Source organism: Plectropomus leopardus, chromosome 19 (assembly GCF_026936395.1).
Source record: "Plectropomus leopardus strain MGB_pleo_1.0 chromosome 19, ASM2693639v1, whole genome shotgun sequence".
NCBI lineage: Eukaryota > Metazoa > Chordata > Actinopteri > Perciformes > Serranidae > Plectropomus > Plectropomus leopardus.
In genome coordinates, this window is record NC_142194.1 from 20,983,300 (window position 1) to 21,009,289 (window position 25,990).

At 39.6% G+C, this 25,990-nt stretch overlaps 1 protein-coding gene across 4 annotated transcripts in view; it reads left to right on the forward strand.

The window, feature by feature from the left end:
• grid2ipb (glutamate receptor, ionotropic, delta 2 (Grid2) interacting protein, b) overlaps nt 1-25,990 on the forward strand; it is a 54,224-nt gene that overhangs the window by 23,274 nt on the left and 4,960 nt on the right. For 3 of the 4 annotated variants that reach the window (XM_088070281.1, XM_088070279.1, XM_088070282.1), the window contains 17 exons: nt 2,672-2,741; nt 5,901-6,053; nt 7,086-7,241; nt 7,846-7,997; nt 8,603-8,737; nt 9,538-9,623; nt 9,826-9,976; nt 11,361-11,662; nt 15,689-16,450; nt 17,247-17,399; nt 17,990-18,077; nt 18,887-18,979; nt 23,059-23,255; nt 23,337-23,492; nt 23,913-23,999; nt 24,088-24,217; nt 24,852-24,970. In XM_088070281.1, the coding sequence (XP_087926407.1) occupies nt 2,672-2,741; nt 5,901-6,053; nt 7,086-7,241; nt 7,846-7,997; nt 8,603-8,737; nt 9,538-9,623; nt 9,826-9,976; nt 11,361-11,662; nt 15,689-16,450; nt 17,247-17,399; nt 17,990-18,077; nt 18,887-18,979; nt 23,059-23,255; nt 23,337-23,492; nt 23,913-23,999; nt 24,088-24,217; nt 24,852-24,970 (2,990 nt within the window). The remainder of the gene's footprint in view (nt 1-2,671; nt 2,742-5,900; nt 6,054-7,085; nt 7,242-7,845; nt 7,998-8,602; nt 8,738-9,537; nt 9,624-9,825; nt 9,977-11,360; nt 11,663-15,688; nt 16,451-17,246; nt 17,400-17,989; nt 18,078-18,886; nt 18,980-23,058; nt 23,256-23,336; nt 23,493-23,912; nt 24,000-24,087; nt 24,218-24,851; nt 24,971-25,990) is intronic. The other variant, XM_088070280.1, reaches the window with a different exon arrangement.

Consider the following 25,990-nt stretch of genomic DNA (forward strand, 5'->3'; position numbering starts at 1 on the left):
CAGGAAGTGGATCGGTATGACTCACCAATGAAATGTTAAGAGGAAAACACACAGAACAGGCTGTTCTGTGCACTAATACTCAGAGCAGTGAGTTTAGTCTCACAGTCAATACAAACTGTACAAATATGTCACCATGCATTACTGTTCTGTAGAAACTGATGATTCAGAAAATTCAAATCTCTTACAAATGACACGTTATACAAACACATCATTTATCATCAGCTTTCAGAATCTTTTATAATCTTTTATTTGCACTAACAAAGACAGGCATGACATACAGATAGGAAGGTAGGGGCAGGTACAGGTTAATGATAGATGGAAAATAGACCAGCTTTTACTTTCACAAAATAAAAGCTCAATTTACAGCACAGTGGAAGTGCTTTAACCATTGTGCAACTTAAATAAGAATAGGATAGCGCTTTTATTTCCCTGGTAGCTACAGGCCCCCAGAAAGTGCACTGGGCTTTGAAGCAACTTATCGTAGTGGCCAAATGGCGGTATTACAACTCCAGAGTCCATCACCTGATGCCATTGGGCCCAAAAAGATTTTTTCCCCATAGACTTACATTGTGAAAGACACATCTCACCTTTTTTTGAGCGTCACAACCCCAGAGAAATGACTTGTTTCACTAGCACGATTCGATCCATTGAGTCCGATAACATTTGGAAAGTCCAGAAGAGCCACACGATTAAATCATTTTATCCTCATTCAAGTTACCGGAGTGCTGGACCAGAAGTTAGCCACTCGGCCAGCAGAAGTCTTTAGTGCGCTTGCTCTAAGGGTCCAATGATGCAGAAGTTGCAACGATCATCTGAGTTATTATATACTATGAAAGTATAGCTTTCTTTGCTACATACGCCAATGACCAACTTTCAGAGGAATAAACACTGCCCAGCCATAGATTTATAATAATATCGAGATACCAGACCAAAGATGGTGCCTTTTCTTTCTAATAGAGTTATGTGAAGCACTTGGTGCATGAAATTTCTTTTGGGGGATTGGCTGCAAGGTGGAGCGGTGCTCCTGGGACCAGTGTCCAACGCTGTATCCAGGTCTCTTACTTAGATGGCTATCAGTAGCTATCACCAGTTACCGAAGAGTATCAGTAGGTTTTTTGCACTTACTATCTCGTTACTATAAATGTTGTATGTTTTCATTTAAAGATATGCTTTCAGATCGGGTTATATAGAGTTATAGAAATCATTTAATGAGGAAATACTCGCTCTTGTAATGAGAGCTAGATGACAAGATCGACAGTCATTGCTATATTACTGAACGGGCCAACCGAGCACTGGCCCTGGACTCCAAAATGTCAGGGGCCCCCAGGCATTCACATTCAAAATGTCACTCAATCATTCAACCAGAAAGTGTGTAAAGGGTTATTTTAAATTCCCCAAAGTCACTCAATAACACAAACTAACGAACTGATTGAAGCAGCAGTAGACCAGCAGCTCCTGTGTTCAGCGAGGTAAAATTACTGTATTTGTCTGGTCACTGTGACGAGAGCTATATAGATGTGGAACTGAAGCCGCTAATGGCTTTTCCATCAAAATGGGTTGTCTGACATTAGGGTAAAGCAGTGAAAATACTCCCAATATAGTGTACATTTAAACTGATATTGATTTTTTAGGTGGATCGTTTATTAGGTATCCACTGTCCCACAATGCTTAGCTTCCATGTCGGACTCCAGCCTGCTTCTCCCAACCAGGGTCGTGCAGATGTTGAATTGTTTGTATCGTCCAGTCTTCCTTTAGATAATTTCTAGCATCTTCAAATGTCTTTTTTTCATAGATTAACATCAAAACGTGGAATAACTACAAAACCCTGTGCAATGCAGCATTTTGTATTGTATTTTTTACTCAGTACCTGCTGCTTTTTACCAGCGAGTGTTTTGGCACAAAAATGAAACTCAGTGTTAAATATTTGTCGGGTTAATTGCCACTAAGAGCTTTTGGTGAGCGTGTTAATTAGCTCCATGTTTTCACATTTCCAGCAGTAAAAGGTTATTTAATGAACTGTTATTGCAAATAAAAGCAGCAGACAAGAGAGGCAACTGCTGTGGGAGTTTGCCAGGTTCAGGCTCAGTGAGGAAGGAGGTGTGTGTGTGTGTGTGTGTGTGTGTGTGTGTGTGTGTGTGTTATGCGTGTGTGTGTTTGATGATGACTGCACTGTTCCCGCCCACCATCATCCCCCACCATCATGTGCTGCAGCGGGCCAGAGCGGGCTGACTCAGTGGGCCTTATGGAGGTTGATGTGAAGATGGTGGGGGTGGTAGCGTGTCTCTCGTCGTGATCTGATCCTTTACGGACGAACCAGGAAAACTTAAAGTCTGTCTCGTGGCCCGTAAATGTGCACACATGAGGAGTTTGTCATGTCCAAACTTTGGGTAATAAAACAATAGCGTGACATTCAATAAAAGGAGAATTCATCTGTGATTTGACAGATGAGGGGGCGGTGGTGCAGACTCCACCGAGGATTGTTTTGACAGCACTGTTTCCTTACGTAATAACAATTTAGCATGGAGATCATCAGTTTGTTGATGGACGTCACATTGACAGCATCACATTAGTCACCATCTTCCCCTGCTCTGTCCGTCTGTTCAGGGCACCTTGTTAGCTGCTCAGGTTGTGCCAGGAAACTGATTTTCTGCCATCTTTGTCTCCCTCTCAGATAGTCCTGCTGAGGAATGTGGACTGAAAACAGGAGATCGTATCCTCTTCCTCAATGGCCTGGACATGAGGTTTGTCTTTAATAGATAATATCATTACTGTGAGTAGCAGCAGCAGTAGTTGTAGTGATAGTATTTTGTCTTTGCCTACCGTCCAAGTTCTTGAACTGAGGCTGTATATTTAGAGAAGAGGAGAAACCATCTGCTGCTCGTATGAAAACCATCTTTGACTGTGCCAGAGAATCCATCACAGCGTGCAGGAATGCTTTTTCTTGTTTTGTTAGAGTTTCCCATTAATTATCCCTGAGGTGCACTGTGTCTGCTTCCTGTCAGTCATCCTCAGGAGGGAATCAAAGTCTCAGCTGTTAAATCAGCTTCTCAGAATTTTTATAGCTTTACTATATGTATCCAACTCTTATGATGTTGGATGGATTCGTGATCCAGAGGAAGGAGACAGATTTTTTTATTCCATCTTTTCTTTATTGTTTTCTCTAAAAGAAAAACACACACAGTCTTGAAAACGTACCACACTTAAAAATATGGGTAAACTACATACAGGACAGAAAGGACAAGACAAGAAACAGGGATAAACTGAATATGACAGAGGTAAAATGTTACATGTTACATGTAGTATATATCCTACATTTTATATATATATATATATATATATATATATATATATATATATATATATATATATATATATATATATATATATATACACATATATATATATATATTCTCAAGATTTACTCTGTATGTTCAAACTTAAATTCTGTATATATTCAAACTTTTAATCTATATTTTCAAGATTCCTTACATATACTTGAATTTCATAACATATTCAAGTTTCATTCTGTATATCCAAACTTTTAATCTGTACATTCAAGATCCATTACATTGTTTAACTTATATTCCACATACATATTCAAGTTTCATTCTGTATTCTCAAACTCCATTCCATATGTTCAAACATTAATTCTATATATTCACATTTCAGCCCATATTTTCAAACTTTTATTCCATATATTCAGACATTAATTATATATATTTACATCTCAGCTCATGTTTTCAAACTCTTATTCTTGTCAATATATTCAACTTCCTTTCCATATATTCAAGTTTCATTTTATATATTCATGTTTTAGTCCATATATTCAAATTTCATTCTATATATTCAAACTTCCATTTCTTATATTTAGACTTTTAGTCTGTGTATCGTGTAACATTTTTCTTGTGGTTTATGACCTCAATCTCTAGTTTCAAGTCTTCAATATAGTATGATGTTCATTTTGTAATTTATGGCCCCATTTAGATTAAAGTAGGCCACAAAGCAGGGTATGCTTTAGAGCGTGGCTGCATGGTGGTTGACAAGTCACTAGCTACCAAATATAAAGTTAGTGTCTAGTCATAGTTAGGGGGTGTGGTCAGCAAGGGGGAAACAGTCCTCTCTTTCAGCCTGTAAATGCTGGAATATGCAGTTTTTAAACACACCTAAGAGACAGTAGTCACTATTCTGTCCCTATGTAGTCTATTACAGTAACTATAGATGTAAATACTTCAGTCAGAGAAGCTCCTCTACAGCTTCATATTCTTGTCCATACATGGTTGTGGCTCCAAAAAATCAAGATGGTCAAAATGCCCAAATGGAGGCTTCAAAACAGGAGTCTATAAACCAATCGATGACGTCACTGTGGCTGCATCCACTTCTTTTGTACCGTCTATGAATTATAGATATGAGAGTGGTATTGATCTTCTTATAAAACAAGAAATATATTTCTTAAGATGTCAAAACACTTATTTAAACTCTGAATCAATTTTCACTTTTAACCTTGGTGTGTGTGTGTGTGTGTGTGTGTGTGTGTGCAGGTACAGTGTGTGTGTATGTATGGGACATGTGAACGCAGCCTTTATTTAAACTTCTTTTGTGGGCGTCATCATTGTTCTTTTGTGGACTTTACAACTTCTTGACCTTCTGCCTGTGGATTCTAGGAAAGTGAGTGTGGGCGTGCAGATACAATAAGAAATCCAGCGTGGATCAAATTGAACCGTGGCTGTACGAGCTCCGCAAATAACAAGCAATATACTATAAGCTGCTGTACCTGGCACTGTGTGAAGAAACAGTTATTACTCATTCTGCCACCCTGAAAGCCATGTGAGATAGGGCTGTTCCCATGGCGGCCTGATGGACTTTGATTGGTGCCATACAATTTCACTGCTCTGCGTAATAACACACCGCAGCTGCTGCTGCTGCTGCAGTGGGAGGTGATCAGCTAAACAGTGGGAGTTGTTCACCAGAGAAAGAAAGAAAACAAGTACATGGTGGTACGTTGAGTGTCGTGTTTGCAAAGTGAGCATGAGGTTTGTTTACAAAAACATCAAAAATTGATGTTGAAGATAAGTCAAATCAGTTGTATTCTCGACCTCAGCTCCATCATCTTCATCTTTCCGTTACAGCTGAGGTGAATTATGGATACCTTGTTAGAACAGTATCTCACAGGAAGTATAAGATGTTCTCACTTTGATGTAACAACGGTAATATAGTAACAACTTGAAGAGGAGTTACCATGTTGCCGATTGCTGCAGATTTTGTACCACAAATGCAAATAATAATGCATTTTACAGAGAAAATGTTAATAGATGTTTTTGTTGGTGGCTTGATATGAATTTTTGGTGATTGTGAAAGATTATGTATGTCAAATATTTGCTGGACAGATAGTCTTTTCATAAAACTAGTGTGTCTCTGCTGTAAAAAGATGCAGTTTAGTGCTACATGATCATGGTAGATAGACACAAAATAAACATACATACAATGAACATGGACATCGGTTAGCATTTCAGCACCTCCTGTATCCTCATCTTGAATTTAATATGTTCTTTGAATGTGTTTTTGGTTGGATGTCTGAAATAAGGTATTGGTTAACACAAGCTGAAGAGACTTAACTGTTTTGTTCTGCAACACAAAATACTGTAAATACCCCACTGTGAACTCTGAAGCTTTTATGTGTCTTAAAAAAGGTGGTTAAATGTGACTACAGAACGTCATCATGCCACACTAATATTTTATTTGCAAGTTTGGTCTTAATTTTTTATTTCAAGTGGTATTGAACAGTCTTAAAATTTTACTTTATACCTGTGGAGGTCATGCAGTTGATATGATCTTAGCTAAAAGTCCATCAACTCTCCATCATTTCCTCAAGTCCTACTCTCCTGTCCTTGTTGTCTTTGCAGGAACTGTTCCCATGAGAAGGTGGTGTCCATGCTGCAGGGCAGTGGGGCGATGCCCACTCTGGTGGTAGAGGAGGGTCCATCCGAGTACTCCTCAGACCAAACAGATCCAGAAGAATCTCCGAGCCTGGCCCCCACCACGTTACCGCGCTCCAGGTCAATATAAACTGACAACAAATATTGACAAACTGACATTTCCAGCTTCTCATTGTCTGTTATGACAAACGAACTAACATCACATCCCTCGGTCAGGTGATGCTGCATTTTTATGCCTCTGTAACCAGTGATAGTGGAGGCTTTATGTTTATGGGTTGTCTGTCTGTTCATCCTTTTCTAGTGAACACAATATCTCTAGAATGCCTTGAAGTAATTTCTTCAATTTTTGCACAGACCTCCACTCAACAATGAACTTATATGAATTTGGTGGTCAAAGGTCACTGTAACCCCCTCTGTCTCATTATCTCAAACGCAGTATCTCAAGAAGGCCCTGAGGGAGTTTCCCTAAATTTGGCACAAACGTCCGCCTAGACTTAAAAATGAATTAATTTGAATTTCGCTTTCAAAAGTCAAGGTCCCTGTGACCTTTCATCTGTTTCATTCTTGTAAACGCAATATCCAGAGAACTCCTTAAGGGAATTTGTTCAAATTTAACACAATTGTCCTTGGACTGTAATGATTAGATATCGGTGGTCAAAGGTTCAGGTCAATGTGACCTTGCGTCTGTCTCATTCATAAATGCAGTATTTCAAGGAAATCTTGAGGGTTATTTATCGGATTTGGCACAAATATCCACTTTGAGTCAAGGATGAATTGATTAGATATTGGTGGTCATAAGACAAAGTCACCTTGACCTTGCGTCCGTCTCATTCTTGTGAACGCAATATTTCAACAGAGCCTTGAGGAAATTTCTTAAAATTTGGCAAAAACATCCACTTGGACTCAAGAATGAGCTGATTAGAACGTGGAGGTCAAAGGTCATGGTCACTATGACATCATAATGTTCTGCTAAAACACTTTGATGGCCATTAAAATAGTGTTGTATCAGAGGAACAGAAGGGGAGACATTTGGTCAGATACTAAATTGGATTGAGTTCAAGTGTCAATAAAGATGTAGAACAAAGGAGAAAGAAAACTGGTGGTGTGTTTGAGTTTATGAATGGAGATAAATTATGATCATCTTTCACACAGGTCTCCAGCCCTCAGCTCTCTGCAGTGGGTGGCAGAGATTCTCCCGCCCAGTATCAAAGTCCATGGACGGACCTTCAGCCAGCAGCTGGAGCACCTGCTGACCATCCAGGAGAGGTACACCGTCTGCAAGTCCCTGGAGACCTTCTTCCAACACAGGTCAGTGGGATGAAATAGTAAAAAGAGGGCACAGAGAGCATGGACGCAAGTGTGAGGAGGAAGAAACATTCAGCTCTGCAGTCTGCACCAAAGTTTTTGTCAAACTCTCTTGGTGACATGACTTTGTTAACTGAGTATTTTACATTGATGGAGAGGAAGCTGTTGCCAGGAAACTGTGTTTGTGACACCTAATATATCAGGCTGTTGAGGATGCTCTTAATGCATGCGAAAGAGAGGTGGTGAAAGAAAAAGCAGTGAAGAAACAAATGCACATAGCTAAGCAGGAAAAGACGAATAGAGCTCTGCAGATGATGGTAACATGTGATACTGCAGGATTAGAAGCAAAAAATTGAATTCCACAGTGTATGCATACAGTATAAACACCCGAAGGCGAAACTCCCACCAGAACTGACATCCCTCTTATCTTCCCACCTTTTCATGAAAATGTGTTTTAATCCTCACTCTCAGCTATACGTGTCGTTACAGATGCATAGAATCTAAATCTAAATCCTCACATCATATGGCAGTCAGTTACCCAGCAGGAAACAGGGCTGGTTATATAAATATGTGTAAGGATGAATTGGTTGTGTGTGTGTGTTCGCAGGAATGTGGACACTCTGATAGTGGACGTTTTTCCGGTGTTGGACACTCCGGCCAAACAGCTGATCTGGCAGTTCATCTACCAGCTACTGACGTATGACGAGCAGGAGCGCTGCCAGGGCAAGCTGTCTCGCTTCCTGGGTTTCAAAAGCAGCGGTGAGTCAGAAACATAACGTGGAAATCAGACACGTACAGTGACAGCAGACAATCGATAAATAAATATCAATGGAATTAGAAATCTAAATTGTATGGTTTGCCACCTGGTGTTATACGTACTGTTAGGGAGTTTTTTTTATAATTAACACAAACACAAGTTATTACCAGTTTACACCAAAGTGAAAAAAAATGAAGTCATTATAATGACAAACTTAGTGATGACTCATCTAAAGAAAATAGACTGTAATAATAATAAATACTACAACACTACAATCTTTATAAATACAAACTCATTATACTAAGTCACATTTGGTCCCCTAGGCGAGACCCAGTCATTATCTAGAGATATGAAGTCATTAAGTTGAGAAAAGTGGTGGTGGGGGGGGGTAAGTCATTTTTTGAGATAATAATATTTAGTGAAAGTTAGTTTTTAAAATGTTTCACTGGATGTTTCTTTAAAGCACAATGACAGAAATGGGCCTCCTTACAGTGTAATGACTGTATGATTAGCTTGTAAATATTATTAATTTTAGTATTTGTGTGTGTGTGTGTGTGTGTGTGTGTGTGTGTGTGTGTGTGTGTGTGTGTGTGTTTATGTTTTGCAGCGGTGCTAGAGCCTGATGTCGGCCCGGAACACCACCGGCGAAGCAGCTCGATGCGCGTGACGGGGACGTCGTACCGCAGCAGCCTCAGAGAGAGGAGCTCTGATGACTGCATCATCGGGACTCACCTGGGGATGGGTACGCTGCACACGACAACAACAAGAACAAGCATTTAAAATCAGTGTAATCTCCACAGGGCTGGTTTTGTTTATACACAGGTCTTAATAGCTTTCAAAACGTCTCCGCCAAAAGGGAATTTTAGAGACTCATAACTGAGCAGAGACATCATAATAATCTGTTTCTCTTCACGGATGAACTTCAAACGTGGTCGCCACATCAACTTAAATGGTGATGATGTCTGTTTCCACTGCCCTCAAGCAGGCAAAAAAAATCTCCTCCTCATTATTAATTCAGTATTATAGCATCTTTTTCAGGGTGGAATCCCTGGACATACTAGGCGGTAAATGAGCTTCCTTCAGCAGTTACTGTACCATTAATATTCCCTCTGGCGTGGCAGCTAACCCCCACTAGCTCCGGTTGATCTGCAGTAATAAGGCTGAGTTTGCGCTGGTCAGCTCCCAGGTGGGAATCGGTGTAATTGTTAGACTGTTGCTGAAAAAGATGTGAGCTCAGCAAACTGTCTGTGGAGACCTGAAGGCCTTATAAGACAAAAATGGCTGTCATACACTCATACATTAACTCCATATCTCAGCTGCGCTTTGGATAACGTCCACAAGCTCACAGAGTTTATTTCCAGCAGATTTCATTCATAGTTCTCCATTGCCATCGCTAACAAGCCAAGCTTTTTGTCTTTTGTCTCCTCCGCACTCTTCCTCTCTGCTCCATCCTCTCTCCTCCTCTCAGCCGGGGGTGGGTGGATGGATGGAAGGAGGAGGCTTATGTCCATGTGTCACTGTTCATGCCTTATTGTGCTGTAGGAATTCATGTGGATGAATCTGGGAGCCCGGAGGAGAGGCAGTCTGGAGATGGAACCTCCTTCCCCGAGTCCCCTGACCTCAATCATGTAGGTATAACTGCAGCTTCTCAGCACCGAGCTGCTCAGCCACTGGCATAATGGATGCTTGTAATGTTACTGTGCTCTCACATCATTTGAAGGTCTGCTTGTAATTGATTTGACATGAGATATTAGATTCCCAAAATGCTAACAGCCGCAGACCTTCAAAGCGAACTGTGTGTTAACCAGCTGATCATGCCTCCACCCGTAGATGACAGGGGTGTACACGGAGCTGGAGAATGTGTACGCGGGGAAGAGTGTGCCGCCGCTGCAGGGTGGCTCCTCAGTGGAGCCTGAGGGCCAGGGACAGACTGAGGCCTACGGGCGCCCTCTCTCCCCCCTCACACTCCCCCCTCTCACAGGTACTCTAGGGCTGAAGCACACACACCAAACACAGAACTATACACACACACAATGTGCCCATGCTTTCAGACACATGCTTTCATCAGTGGTTCACAATCATGTGCTGTTTAGGTTTGATGTATATGCAAAATGAGTTGTTGAATTTTGTAAGAAATAAAACTGAATAACTTAAAGCCTAAGTGGCACATGACAGATGCCATGTTCATGTCACGTTAGATTTTTAAATACAAGTGGATACTACTTAAAATGTCACATATCCTAATAAATAAGCACCAACATCCAGAAACCCCGTAAACTTCTCTACCCCCCAAGCTCATCTGAGATGGACTGAGTAGTAGAAAAGTGTGCTGTGGTCTGACAAGGCAACATTTCAAACTGTAGTTTGAAATCATGGACTCCGTGTCCTTCAGGCTAAAGAGGAAAAGGACCATCCAAAATGTTACCAGCTCAAAGTTAAAAGTCAGCATCTGTGATGGTGTTTGTGCGTGTGTGTAGGGGTTAGTTCTCATGGCATCATGGGTAATTTCACATTCGTGAAGGCACCATGAATGCTAAAAGGTACACACAGGTTTTGGAGCAACATATGCTGCCATCCAGACAACGTCTTTTTTAGGGACGTCTCCTCTTATTCCAGCAAGACACATTGAGCACGTGTTTCAACAGCGTGGCTTTGTAGTGAGTGCAGCTACTGTAGTAGAGTGCAGTTACGAGACTGATCTGCCTGCCAGTCCAGACCTGTCTCCCACTGAGCATGTGTGGAGCATTATAAAGCACTGTTGAGACACTGAAGTCATATAACCAGCAAAAATGGGAAAGAATTTCAGTTTCAAAACTTCAACAATTAGTGTCCCCAGTTCCTCAGTGTCATCAAAAAAAAAAGGTGATGTCACACAGCGGTAAACATGCTTCTGTCCCAACTTCATTTAAACATGGTGAAGGAATCAAATTCAGAGTTAGTGTATATTTACAAAAAACAACAAATTTACAATTTATTGCATTCTGTTTTTATTTACATTTTACACAGCATTACAACTTTTTTAGAATTGGGATTGTATTAACAAAATTGTTTTGGGTGTTTAAAATTCTGATGTGAACATGGCACGAGAACCAATCAATGTGTTTAGGTTAGAATTCATTAAAATGACACAATCTATATGTGCACAGGAGCCTGCAGCTTATTGTTTTGTTGCCATGGTAACCGCTCAGATGAAAGGATCCCTGAGGCAACAACATGCCCGAGAATGTCACACATAATTTCTTGAGGGAATAAGTAGCATTAGGCCTATATTTAAAAAATTCCCTGCAGTGTCAGCGTTTGATAATGCAGCACAGTGGAACTGAATAAGTGCACCACGCTGACATCTTTGATCTCCTCCATCACAGGGAGCCGCAAATCCGGCCTGTCTCTGTCCTGGAAGGAGCCCCTCCCCACACCTGTGTATGAGATCCACCACCAGAGCAGCGTCGAATCTAACCCTTACGTCAGCCTGGAGAGCCCTCCTGCCTCCCCTCAGCCCTCGGACAGCGGTCCCAACACGCTGACCCGCCGCAAGAAGCTGTTCACCTTCTCCCGCCCACCTCGCAGCCGGGACACAGACAAGTTCCTGGATGCTCTGAGCGAGCAGCTGGGCCACCGGGTCACTCTGGTGGACGACTTTGTACCTGGGGAGAACGACTATGAGGAGGTGAGGTAGACATGTCAGCTGTAGCTATACACAAACAAGGAGTTCACGCTTTGTTTTTATGTGTACTTTTTTTTGGTAATTTTTTTATTTTTATTGTAGAATATATATTTCAATATCTCATTATTCCTTGTTTCTATTTTAGGTTTAAAGTTTCTCCATGTCAAATTAAGTACAAAAAAATTATTTTTAGTTGTAATGTCTGAGCATAAGTTATGGTTTGTATAAAAGAAGTGGACATAGCCTCCAGGTTTAAAAAGTGAAGCCAATGCAGGACAGGAACATAAATGGGATGGTTGTGACAGCGTGTTATGCGTGTGACCCAGAGAGGGAGATTTAAAAAGTAGCCAGCAACAGTTTAACTCAAAGAATAACAGTGGCAGTAAATGTAGCAAATTGTTGAAACAGTGAGGTCCAGGAGCTCCTTACCTTCTGAGTGGAGGTCGAGATCAGCCACCATAAAACAGGGAAGCTAAATGATGGGAATTTATGTGTTTTGTTATTTTTTAGAAAGAGCTGCCGACAAATTCAATGTGTCACACTAGAGGTCGACGCTGTTGTGTTAAACATCATGCATCTTTCGTTTCCTCGATGCTGGCCTGCTATTTTCTGATTCTGTGTAAAAATGCAAAGGAGATGTAAAGAAAGGACTTTGTCGAAACTATATATTATATACTAACTATAGCGTCACCTCTGAGGAAAAAGGACGTAAAATAGATGATAAAACAGGGTATGCTATAGGGTGTGGCTAATTTGTGATAAACAAGTCAGTACTTTGGCGACCTGTCACTCAGGATAGAGATTGAGCAATGTGAATCCTCCACGGCAACCAACGTTTTGTCTAAATATGGTCACTGCTGTCACCACGAAAACAAGAAGACAATGGCCAAAATAGGCTTCAAATAAGGAGTCCACAAACCAGTGGGGGACGTTACTGTCCACTTCACGTCCACTTCTTTTATACAGTCTGTGGTCTAACCGCTCAAATAGAATGATTGACAGGCTTTATTTCATGCCAGTAATACTGTTGGTATTTTTGCCATGAAACGATGCCGATTATGTGTGGTAGAGCAGTCTGACCACAATATAAGATACTCTGTAAAAGCAAGTACTGTCATGATTTTTTTTGTTTATACTAACTCTGAAATATAACATGTAGCATGATTTACAGACAATTTTATTGCTATGCATTTTGCTTCTCATCAGATAAGAAACAAAATGCTCATTAGACTGAAGTTGTAGTGTTGCATGTTGACATTAGAGCAGCTCTAATGTACGCTACAATGAACACTTGTGTTACATGAACAGATATATCAAGGTGGTTGTCATGGTTTCAGAAGAAGAGGGGTGCCTGTAAGTAAACATGATACTCAGTTATACAGTAGAGTGTCATTTTATCTGCCTAAGGTTATAATAACGATAATAAGGTACTGGCTGACTTTAAATCTTCACCTGAATTATTAATTACAGCAGTGGGGGTGGCTTTGTGTTTGTCGTCAGAAATGGGGAGAGCAGCTTATCGTACATAATTCACGGGGTTGCACATATTTTAAAACTGATCTCTAAGTATTTAACAATAGATTCGACATTATTAGATTTCTTGTGATCTATAACAAGTCTAAACAAAAATTTAAATACAACACTTTTGTTTTTGCTCCCATTTCTCTCAGGTTTAAGTTAAAGCTATAGACCTTTGTTTAATGCACTCCATAGATATATTTCTCTTTTAAAATCTATGTTAGTGAGCAATTCCACTTTCCCAAGATAATCCATCCACCTGCTGTTTCTTTTAACCTGTGTCAGATTAAACAGCATCATTACTGCACAGTTGTGCCTTCGAATGGTCACAATAAAGCCCTGTTTCCACCAAGCAGTCCAGTCCAGTCCAGTCCAGTCCAGTCTAGTCTAGTCTAGCCCAGTTCAGTTCAGTTCAGTTTGGTACACATTAGAATGGTTATTTTTGTGATTCCATTGTGGATTGTACCATTAGATTCCTTCCTTACCGACCTTATTTTTCGTCACCCCTCTGTTGGGATGCCTAGCACACTGATCTGATACTAAAAGTTGGAGCTAGTAACACTGCAATCCGTTGGACGTAGTACTGTCTGCAGTGGAAATAGGTATTTTTTGGTGGAAACTTGGCTCAAAAGGGCACTATAAAATTTGTAATTACACAACACAAAGCTGCAGATGGAGCGTGCCACTGGCTGCTGACCACAGGAGCTGTTAGACTGAATGTTCAATTCACTTCCATAAGACGTCTCCAGTGTCGTGAATTTAGCAGTACATCAAACAAGCCACACAACTGCAGACCAGACCAGGACCTCTGCATCCAGCAACTTCACCCGCAAGATCATCTGCAATCAACCACCTGAACAGCTGATCCAGCAATTGGTTTGAACACCCGAATTTCTGCACAAACCATCAGAAACCATCTCAGAGACGCTCATGTACATTTGTCGTCGTAACTAACTTGAGTGGGCAGCTGCTTACCTTTGAAGGTGTCTGGCACTTTGGAGAAGAGTTCTGTTCACAGATGAATCACAGTTTCACACTGCACCGGGCAGATGGCAGAGGCACATATGGTGTGTGTGGGTTATGGTATGGGCTGGCATTTGCTATAGACAGTGAACACAGATGCATTAGTCGCCACTTAGAATGCACAGAGATACCGTGACAAGATCCCGAGAGCCATCATCATACTATTGATTTGCCACCATGACCTGATGTTGCAGCATGATAGTGCATGGCCCCGTGTTGATCTGTACTCAGTTCTGGATCTGAAAGCATCACAGTTCTTTCATGACCTGAAGACTCACCAGACATGTAACCACAGAGCGTGTTTGGGATAATCTGGATCCAAGTGTTCGACAGCATGCTCCACTTCCTGCTGATATCTAGCAGCTTCACACAGCCATTGAAGAGGAGAGGACCAACATTCAACAACCTGATCAACTTGACATAAAGGGGACATGTCGCACTGCAGGAGACAAATGGTGTCACACTAGACATTGACTGATTCTTTGGGATATCTGTGAACAGAAAATTCATTTCTGCTGCGCTTCTCGTAAAATTCTAACAAATTTTTTTGGGTTGTCCATCATTGTCATTCTCGTAATTGCAATATCTCAAGAACACCTTGTTGAAATTTCTTCAAATTTCTTCAAACGTCCCCTCGGACTCAAGTATGAACTGGCTATAATTTGGTGGTTGAAGGTCAAAGCTCAAGGTCACTGTAACCTTGTGTCTGTCCTATTCTTTTGAATGCAATATTTCAATAATACCTTGAGGGTGTTTCCTCAAATTCGGCACAAACGTCCACTCTGACTCAAGAATGAAATTAAGTGGTCAAAGGTCAAGTTATGTGTGACCTCACTAAACCTCACCATTTTTGGCCATATCTAAATATTCATTTTCCAATTCTGACAAAACTTTACACTAACAGGAAAAAATGATCAAATTATGAAATTTTATAACCAAAAGGTTTAAAGGTCAAGTTCACTGTGATATCATAACATTCTACAAAAACACTTTTCTGTTACTACTACTTACTCAACGTCATATCTCAGGAATAGAATGGGAAACATTTGGTCGTTCTCTTCCTATCAGGTGGATGGATTATCTTGGAAAGGAGAGGTGCTCACTAACACAGACTTTAACAAATTTGCGACCAAAATTTGAAAGAAATATATCTTTTGAGTGCATTAAAAAAGTCTCAGATCTTTAAGCAAAACATGTTAAAAGTGGGAGCAAAAACAAAAGTATTGCTTTTAAGTTTTTGCTCAGTTTATGAAGATGAGTGTTAATTTAATAGCATGTGTTTTTTTTCTTTTGTTTTGTTTTGTTTTGTTTTGTTTTCAGCTTTTCTGTCCCATGAAAAAAAAAATACAGATAAGCAAGAGTTTAACACTGAAAAAAGCCACAGTGCATTTATCTTAAGATTTGTATGATGTATAAGAGATTTATTAGGGTGTATCGAGGTGAAAGTTGTGATGATCAGGCCTGACGGCGTCCCTTTCCATCCTCCAGATGAGTTTCCAGGAGGACCAGGATGTGGGTTTCATGCCTCGGCAGCTCAGCAGTGGCAGCAGCGAGGACCACAGTAGCAGTGATGAGGCCTCCACTCCCTCCTACTCCTCAGGATCTGAACCCATACCGCCACCTCCCACCCAGAGCCCGCCGCCTCCCCCGCCTTTCCAGGCTCTGATACCACCCCCTGTTCAGTTCACAGACCCCCTGCCGCCTGTCCGCTTCTCCCCCGAGCATGTTCCCCGCAGCCGGATGCCCTTCCAGCCTCACCACCCTATCATCCCTCCACCTCCGCCCCCTCCAAGGACCCTTCTGTCAAGCCGCTCTCCTCTACACAAAGTGCTCCCCGACATGGAGAAAACTCACCAGCGCTTCCAGACCACCAATTCCACCTCTCGCCTCTCACATGCCCACTCCACCACCCTGCGGTCCTCCCAGCCGTCCCGCGCCCATTACCTCCCCCGGCAGCTCAGCCAGCCCCAGCCAGTCCTCCAGCCCCTCATCCAGCCGTCCCCTCAGCCCTCCCCTCAGCCGCTGAGACCGAGCCAACTCGTCCTACAGAGGCACCACCAGCTCCACCACCAACACAGCTATCAGGGCCCTCTGCCACCGTCCCTCCAGGATCACAGCTCATCCCAGAGTCAGACCCAAGGCCCAGCGGCCTCATCGCTGCTTTCAAAGCCTCCAGCCTCTCACTCCACCCTCCCCAGTCACACCAAGACCTATGAGACCCCCCAACGGCAGGAGCACCAAACACAACAGGTAACATCTGCATTCACTGTCGTTTTGAAACATGATGCACGCTCCAAACGAGAACAGAATAATCATGCAGCAGCAAGGCAGCAATGAGCGCCTAGCAACAGAGGTGTCGCAGAGAAAAATCAAGAGTTAGTTTTCTATATTTGGCATCACACAATGTGTGCATACAGACGACAGACCTTGAGATTGTCAGAGGAAAACCAAATGCATCTTTTGACGGCTCATCTGCTCTTTGCCTCTGTCACACAGCTCAGGATAGAAGAAAAGACGGTATATGTTGAGAAAACAGGAGCATTCACATAAACATTTACAGTCTGTGGTGGCACTGAACTTATTTTCTTTATTGCAACTAATGAAGAGTATATCAACAATTCATGTTACATTTATGATAATGTCATTTTATTGATTCCCACATATGCCATTCTAGAAAGTTTTAAATCACCTAACTTTTTAACTTGAACCAAAGAATTATGTATTATTTTATTATTACTGAATTGAAAAAACTGTACCTACTTTAAGTAATTGATGCCATTTACATTTTTTTCAGTTTTGGTTAGTGTAAAATTGCTCTTAAATTTATTTGAGTTGCATTAAAAAAAATCTTATGAAGACTTTAAACTAACTGGCGTTAAGCTGTAGGAACCCTGAAAAAGGTCTCTTAATTTCAGGTATTATAAACTGATAATCATAAATATTAGTTAGGCCCCTGAATCCTACACACTGGACCTTGAAGTTGTGAGCTATTGTACTTTACAAGAACAATATTTACCAATGAAAAAATTTTTTTTTGATCTCTAAGGCCCCGCCACCTCCGCCTCCACCCCTGCCACCACCGTGTGAACCCCCTCCGCTGCCCAAGTCAGGCCACCACGCCTCGGACACCAACCACATGAGTGTGAAGAGGCTGCGCTGGGAGCAGGTGGAAAACTCTGAGGGGACCATCTGGGGTCAGGTGAGTCCGTCACATTCACAGTCTGTTAAAAAAAAAAAACAATAATGTGTTTGTCCGCAAACTATCTGACATACAGTAAATACAGTAAACAACAGCATGTGAATCTTCCCAACTCGCCTGTGAATGTTCTCACTCCTCCTACGTCTCTCTCCCATATTTGGAAAATCCTACACATCCAGTCTGTCTCTGATGAGTCACAGCAGCACTGAAGCAAAAATCTTGTTGTTTTTTTTTAACTTAATCTTTATTTCATTTGCAGCAGCTTATGTAATTTTATTGACAGTCTTTTTTTTCTACTTTCAGCAAAATCAATATGGTTTATAGATAATATAAAGGAGAAGTTCGTAATAGGTGGGGGATTTAGAGGCGTCTAACAGTGAGGATCGTATATAGATATACTGCATTTCTGACAAATTAACTGTAGCAGTAGTAACTTTAATAGTTGAAGTAAAACAGAGGTTGCTGCTCTACAACCCAATCCGACACAAACAAAAACTGACATCTATATATGAAAGAGAATTATTCAGCAGCTATTTCAAGGTTACTAAGCGTTTGCTGTGTCTTCAGAGTGTGTCCTTGTCTTTGTTCAGCTTGGAGAGGACTCAGAGTACGACAAGCTCACTGACATGGTGAAGTACTTGGACCTTGATCTGCACTTCGGGACTCAACGCAGATCCAGTAAGTAGCTCAGTACTTTATCATCCATCATTAAACTGCATCATCATCATATCTTTATTTATTTGCTTTAAGGGTGAGTTTGATATTTTTCATCCAGATTTTCCCATGTTTTTGTGTCAAAGTGTCTAACAGGAACAACAGATGTTGATGGTGTGCAATTGCCTGTTAATTTTACATCACAATCTGTTTTACTCCTACAACACTCCTTCTCAGTACTGAAAGGACTTAAAAAAATGTTTTTTCCCATTAGACATTCAGACACAAAACATGACAAAATACAGTCTCATTTGGAAAAAAAGTTACCCTTCAGAGTTGACAGTGAAAGTGATGTTTTTGTTTGTTGACATTTCTTGTTTTTTTTGTACCTTCACAGTTATGATGTTGTCCATTACCTGTTTTGGAGGTGCTCCATTCACCTGTTCATCAAATCCATTCTCCATAAGGCACCATTACCCCTCCTCCCCCTCTACCTCATAATAACACAGCTCTGCCAGAAAAAAGAAAAATACGCCTTACTTTTCTTTATTTGTAGATCTCCCCAACGTTTTGGCCTCTAGTGGCTCTAAAGGCAGAGCTGTGTTATTAACCTATCAACCTGCCACATCAAGCTGTTGTGTGTGTCCTGTGTGTGTGTGTGTGTGTGTGTGTGTGTGTGTGTGTGTGTGTGTGTGTGTGTGTGTGTGTGTGTGTGTGTGTGTGTGTCTGTGTGTGTGTGTCTGTGTGTGTGTGTGTGTTCGTGCGTGCGTGCGTGTGTGTTTATTCCCCGGTGCCTGGAGAACACTCTCTTACACTGTTGTTAATATGATCAGTCTCTCCTCCAGAGCCTCCATCCTTCCTGCCAGAGAACTTTAAAAAGAAAGACGTGGTGGAGATTCTGTCTCATAAGAAAGCCTACAACGCCTGTGAGTACCACAACAACAGCCCACAGGTTGAGGAGGTTCAAGTCTGTGAGACCAAGTAACACATATTATAGTGTTTTGGGAGCTTTGGAAAGCCAAACTGACAGACTTAAATCTAAACAGAAAACATTCTATTCTTGTATACAAAGTGCAAAAAAACAACAGTTTTTCTCCACTTCAGGAGAGTCTCCAAGCCTATCCAACAACAGCTAGAGTCCATCAAACACAACACAATTTCTAATTCAGGTTTACCTCAGAGGTCATAGCCTGTGGTGATATTGTCATAAGACTGGATATGTCACACAGAGCTTTTCTATTCCAGATGTCTTTACAGGAAATTAAGGATGCACAATATTGGATTTTTTGCTGATATCTGATATTCCAAATATATATCAACTCATTTTGGCTAACAAGTCATGACCGATATAGATACATCCAATTTTTTCCCAACCAAGTTTAGTGTTCATTGGATCTCTTCTGCAGTGAATTAACATAAAATATCGGTTTGTGTAATCGACAGAAAACAGCATGTTGGCAGAATCTGATATTTCATTTTAAAGCAAATATTTGTTGAAACCAAAGATGCACCGATATTATTGTGCATCCCCACAAGAAACATACTGTAGTAGGTGTACTGTTGATGAACATCTATGACCAGAGGTAAAGCCTTGAGAGACAATTAAAAAAAAAAATGGGAATACAGTTTCTAAGTCTGAACTAAATTGTTGTCTCTTCAGGAGGTGACAAAAAGCTTTGGTAGGTAATATGTGTAAGTGTGTTTTTCCTTTGTGTCACATCACTTTTGTACAAACTCAAAAACAAGGCTTGAGATGAATGGCATCCTGATGTCCCCATGGATATATTAAGAGAACTGGATGCAGCATGGAATATATATCGACTGATACACAGAAATCTCTTTCAGAATTAAATACACGAAGAAAAGTATTTTTGGGCCACAGGGCATCGCATCACACTGTTTGGTCAATATGAAAATTGCTGCAAAGTCAGACACATTTTCTGGGGGCCTGGTTCTCCTGGGGACAATAGAAACATTTTTGGGACAATCAGAAATCTATGTAAAGACGTCCCCGGGACAAAAGGACGCACATTATCAACGTGTCGGTTATCTTTTTTTATAATGAATGTTTCTTTGTTTCCCTGGAACAAAAGGGGGAAATAAATAATAAGAAGTACAAAACAAACATAGTTGTATCGGCACAGAAATTCCCGATTTATCTGTGCATCCCCATAAAGCATTCATGATTTCTTCCAGGTTTGATTCAGTTTCTCCGTGCACTGTAATCTCAAGGTGCATATGCTCTGTGTCAGCTAGTTGTATAACATTACTGTGATGTCTTTGTTTTGGCTGGAAGTTTATGTTACATAACTTGGTATTTTAGTCCTGTGTAGAACAAGGGGTCGTGGTGTAGCCTCTGGTAAAATTAGTCCTTTTTCCCCACTTATCCACACAAAATCTTTTTTTTCACCTGTTCTTAAATCACAGGAAAGAAGTCATTGAAATCAGACTTAGAAAATGGATCATATATTTTTTCTCGCTTGCCTCCTTAGGGCTGTTGTACGTAATTTATGAAAACATGGAAACAGAAAATAATTTGCCTATTATATTTTGTTCATTGCTACTGAGTGACTTATGATTTGTGTAAAAAATAGTACATTTTGGAGTTTTTTATTGCAGTATTTTGGGTCCTGTTCTTCAAATGTTTCTTAACTAATTCTGTTTATTCACACTGTTATTTGGTTTTTTGAGCTCAGTTTGAGGATTGATTGGATTGTCATGGGTGAAGTATTTTGAACAAGCGCTCTTTTTTTCTTTTTTTTTTAAAAAAGAAAAAACAATGAGTATAGGGTTGAAACCGTACCTCCCAGCATGCACTAGGGCAATAGATTCATGAATCTCATTTATCATTTTCCTGTATTATTACTGGTGTGATTGCTGATCTACTTTGTGTTTCCATCACTGGTAACCAGTGAGATATCATCAGTAAATGTGGTCAGACTATGAGTGAAGTTAGTTACCAATAAACATGAAAGACACTTTTCAGTGATCAGAAGCTTGCTGTGAAAATGAAACCTTCCTAAAATATCATAATAAGCCACTTTAATTAGTCTTTTTTCATTTCTGCTGTTAATCATTTGATCATTTATGGTGTCAGAAAAATGTCAGATTTTCTGTCTTTGTTGGTCTTTTAACTGTCAAAGTCTATCAATTCATAAGTTATTGTCTTTTTTGCTCAAAGTATCTCAAACTGTATATTGATTTTTTTTGTGTATTCCTATTATTTGATTTGATCATGTCTAAGTTGAGGTAACTCTTAATGTGAATTTTCCATAAACAGATTTGAATGATTTCTCAGTAACCTGCATGTTCTCATCAAAAAATGATGCTTAAATTATCACCTCCTTCAACTGAGTTCGTCCTCCTGGTCCAGCCGACTGTTGGTAATCTTTTGTGATCTGGTCGACCTGCTCTATCTGTTTTTTAACTCTTTGGTAAACTGTCTTTCTTGCCACCTTCAGTTCCATATTGACACATTGGTGATGCCCTGTTGCCTCTACAGACTGCTGTCCACCTTCTTCTTCTGTATAAGAGAGTAAATGCACCTCACAGTTAGCAGTTTTTATTATATTTTGCACCTTACTGTTATCTAGCTTGAATGAAGATTTGTTTTTTATTTGCTATACATTTGACTTTCTGCTATATTATTTTAGTCCTTACATATTGCACACGCTGTATCTGCACTCCTCTGACTTTGTATCACAACTGCTGCTAAACAGTTTCCCTCAAGATAAATAAAGTTTTATCTTTTCTTAATCTTTTTCTGTTCATATTGTCAGGATGAAAATGTGTCTCTGCTTGGTGACCCAAATCCGCAAAACAAGAGGAATGACAGCCTCCACTTAACCATTTAGGATATTCTTATTCTTTATCACTTTGTGCCTTATTAAAAAGTTGCACCATTATGTCTCTATGTCCACAGGAGCGATCATGCGCCAACATCACATGTACTTTGGTCACATTCACTGGTAACATTTAACTTAAAAATGACAGTTGTATTGAATCTGTCGCCCCAATGCATGCTGGGAGCCTGCCCCATGTAAATGCAATCTCACGATCAACAGTCAGTAAGTTGTTTAAATGCTGATAATGTAAAGAGTCCTAAAACATGGATATGAGTTTGCATTTTTGCTCTTCCTGTCCCCTCATCTAGTCTATAGGGTTTTGTTTAGAAATAAGGTCTGAATACACTTTCAGGTTTTGTTCTTTCATGGGAAGCAAATATAAATACACAATACCAACAGTTACCAGAAATAAAACGGGAACATAATGTTTAAATATAAAAGCATGTTATACAGTTATATTGCTAATTGTATAATGCTACAGGAAATAACCACTGCAAACTTTGTTTGGATGAAAACACAGTTTACACCATAACATGAAAAACTTCTTTTGGCCGGTGAGACAGATCCTTAAATATTATGTTATTTTATATGAGGCAAGCTTGCTTTGATTTACTGATCGTCCCTCGTCCTCATATCTGAAGCAAAAGCAACAGTAGAATACTGTAATACGTGTGAAAGGCTCATTTTCTTTTATTTATTTTGGTTTCTGATGTAAATAGTCTGAGTTGTACAAAAGTGGTATAATTTACTTTTAGGATTTATCTATTGTCATAGTATCTTGATTGTGATATTATCTAAATGTACCTCAAATAAAATTAGAAATTGCTCATTTTCACAAAAACACAAAAAACTATTTGTTTACAAAGTTAATGTCTCCTCTGTTTAAGAATATATTGTTACACTGTTCTATTCCATAAACTGTATTATGTTATACTGTAAATTATGTTCTTTTCCCTTGTATTATCATACCCATATAACAATGTATATCTTTTGTTAATGTTTATCCATGAATTTTTGATTTGATAATCTATCACCAAAGTAGAACAGAGTATAAAATATGAATAATACACAGTGGAAAATGACATATTGTCAAAGGGACACAGTGATTGTCTTTGTTATGTGAAAAAACAAGAAATAACTCCTCCTCCTCCTCTCTGCAGCCATCCTCATTGCCCATCTGAAGCTCTCCACCAGCGAGCTGCGTCAGGTCCTAATGAACATGACTACCGACAGGCTAGAGCCGGCTCACATCAAGCAGCTGCTGCTGTATGCGCCGGATGACGAAGAGGTCAAACAGTACGAACAGTTCGAACAGGATCCAGCCAAGCTGAGTGAGCCCGACCAGTTCATCTTCCAGGTACACAAACAGAAAACTCCAAGAAGTGTGATAAAAGCACGGTGGAAAGATTTGAGTGAATGATTGTTTTGTGTGTTTCAGATGCTGATGGTGCCAGAGTATAAAACCCGTCTGCGGAGCCTCCACTTCAAAACGACCCTGCAGGAGAGGACGGAGGAGATGAAGGTTGCATACGATTACATCTACAAGGCTTCAGTGGAGCTGAAAAGCAGCAAGAAACTTGCCAAAATCCTCGAGGTAAAAAATCCTTTGAGCGTGACACAATTAGTTTTTTGTTCAAATTTGGCGCAAATGTCCACTTGGATACATAGAATGATTAAATTTTGGTGATCCAATGTCAAGGTCAGTGTGGCCCTGCATCCATCTCTTTCACAAGAACACAACATCTTAAGAACACCTTTCAGGTATTTTTTTTCAAATTTGGCACAAACGTACACGTGGACTAAACTATGAACTGATTTGATTCTGATGATCAAAGCTCATGGTCACTGTGACCTTGCATCTGTCTCATTCTCATTAACGTGTCATCTCAAGAACACCTTGAGGGAATTTCTTGAAATTTAGCACAAACTTCTACTTTGAGTCAAGGATGAACTGCTTAGAATTTTGATTTTAGGTATATTGATAGTGGTCATCAAATGCTTTCTTTGCCTACAGTTTGTCCTTGCGATGGGAAATTACCTGAACAATGGGCAGCCCAAGAGCCACAGGACAACCAGCTTTAAGATCAACTTCCTAACTGAGGTACAGCATTGTCACCTGCTCCTTCATGACATCGTGTTCATTCTAACGTTGGTTATTATTCATTCATTTATTCCTTTTTATCCCACAGCTGAGTACAACCAAAACAGTAGACGGGAAATCTACCTTCCTACACATTCTGGCCAAGTCTCTGTGCCAACACTTCCCTGAGCTGCTCAACTTCTCCAGAGACCTGACCACAGTGCCTCTGGCAGCCAAGGGTACGACAATTTTAACTCTGCTTCTTCCTCCTGATAATCATTTAGTAGCAGAATACAGTTTCTCCATCCTGTAAAATACTAATATCTATGTAGTGCACAGTGAGTTTCGATTTACGCTGTTTATTTAATGTTACCAGGACAGAGTTCCCAAACACTTTAAACGACAAAAATTCAAAACTTTTCAATATCTTTTAAAGAACTCATAAGAAAAAATATAAAATTATATATATATATTCATATATATATATATATATATATATATATTCATATATATATATATATGTCCTTGCACAACTTTCCCACTGTTGTGCAAGACATCAGATTAAAACTGTATTTAAACATAATTTCAGCTAGCTGGCATACACAAAGGGAGAAATGAATTGCAGGGAGAATTTTATTGTAACTGTAATTACATTACATGACATGAAAGGTTATCCAAGAAAGATTACTGTAATAATTTCATTACACGGATCAAAATTCCCTGACTGTTTCAAAACTTTCAGTGTTTTTTTTACTAATTCCTTGACTTTTCAAGCCTGAAAAATAAATGACCCTGGGAACCCTGCCAGGTTGTTTAAAGTCTGATTTGCACAATTTCTTGCTGTTGTTTTGACTCATATTTCCATGTGTTTAGTGAACCAGAGGGCCATCACAGCAGAGCTGAGTGACCTTCATAACACCATCCTGGACATCAGGAAGGCCTGTCTGAAGATCCCGCCCACCTCTGAGGACCACTTTGCCTCTGTCATGAGCGTACGTTACCATCAAACACTAACAGCTTTTAAATTTCATGAAAAAGTCACAGTATAACATATCTTAGGAATATCACTCAAAAAGTCATTGTATGGTATGTCCTAAAAATTTAATCAAACAAGTTTTAGTATAGTATGCCTTAAATATTAAATGGAAAAGCATCATAGTAAAATATGTCCTAAAAATGTCATCAAAACAGTCAAAGTATTGTAGTACATCAAAAATTGCATAAAGAATTTATTGTATAGTGTGTTCTCTAAATCATGTTATTGTATGGCATCAAAAATAGCATAAAGAAGTTGTAGTTCAGTATGTGTTCCAAAATGGCATTGAAAAAAGAAATATTGTAAAATGATCACCAAAATTAGCATAAAAAAGATGCACTTTAGTATGTCATCCAAAATAGCATAAAACTTTCATAGTATAGTAGGTCGTCCAAGATAGCACAAAAACCTCTTAGTATGTTATGTCATCCAATATAGCACAAAAAGGTCATAATAAAGTATGTCGTATAAAACCGAAAAAATAAATCATAGTATAGTATGTCACAAAATCACAAAAAAGTCATACTATAGTATGCTGTCCCAAATGGCACAAAAAAGTCATACTATAGTATGTCGTCCAAAATTGTGTAAAAAAGTCATACTATAATGTGTTGTCTAAAAATTGCATTAAAATGTCAAATATTAGCATGTCGTCCAAAATCACACACAAAAAATTCATAGTATAGTATGTTGTTCAAAATTGCAAAACAAAGTAATACTATAGTATGCTGTCCAAAAGAGTATAAAAAATTTAATTCTATAGTATGTCATCCAGAATCACATTAAAATGTCATAATATAGTATGTCGTTCAAAATTGTATAAAAAAGTAATACTATAATATTCATACAAAATCGCATAAAAATTGTATTGCCTATAGTAGTCGTCCAAAACCGCTTAAAAAAGTCATACTATAGTATGTCTTCCAAAATAGTATAAAAAGTAATACTATTGTATATTGTTAAAAATCATATTAAA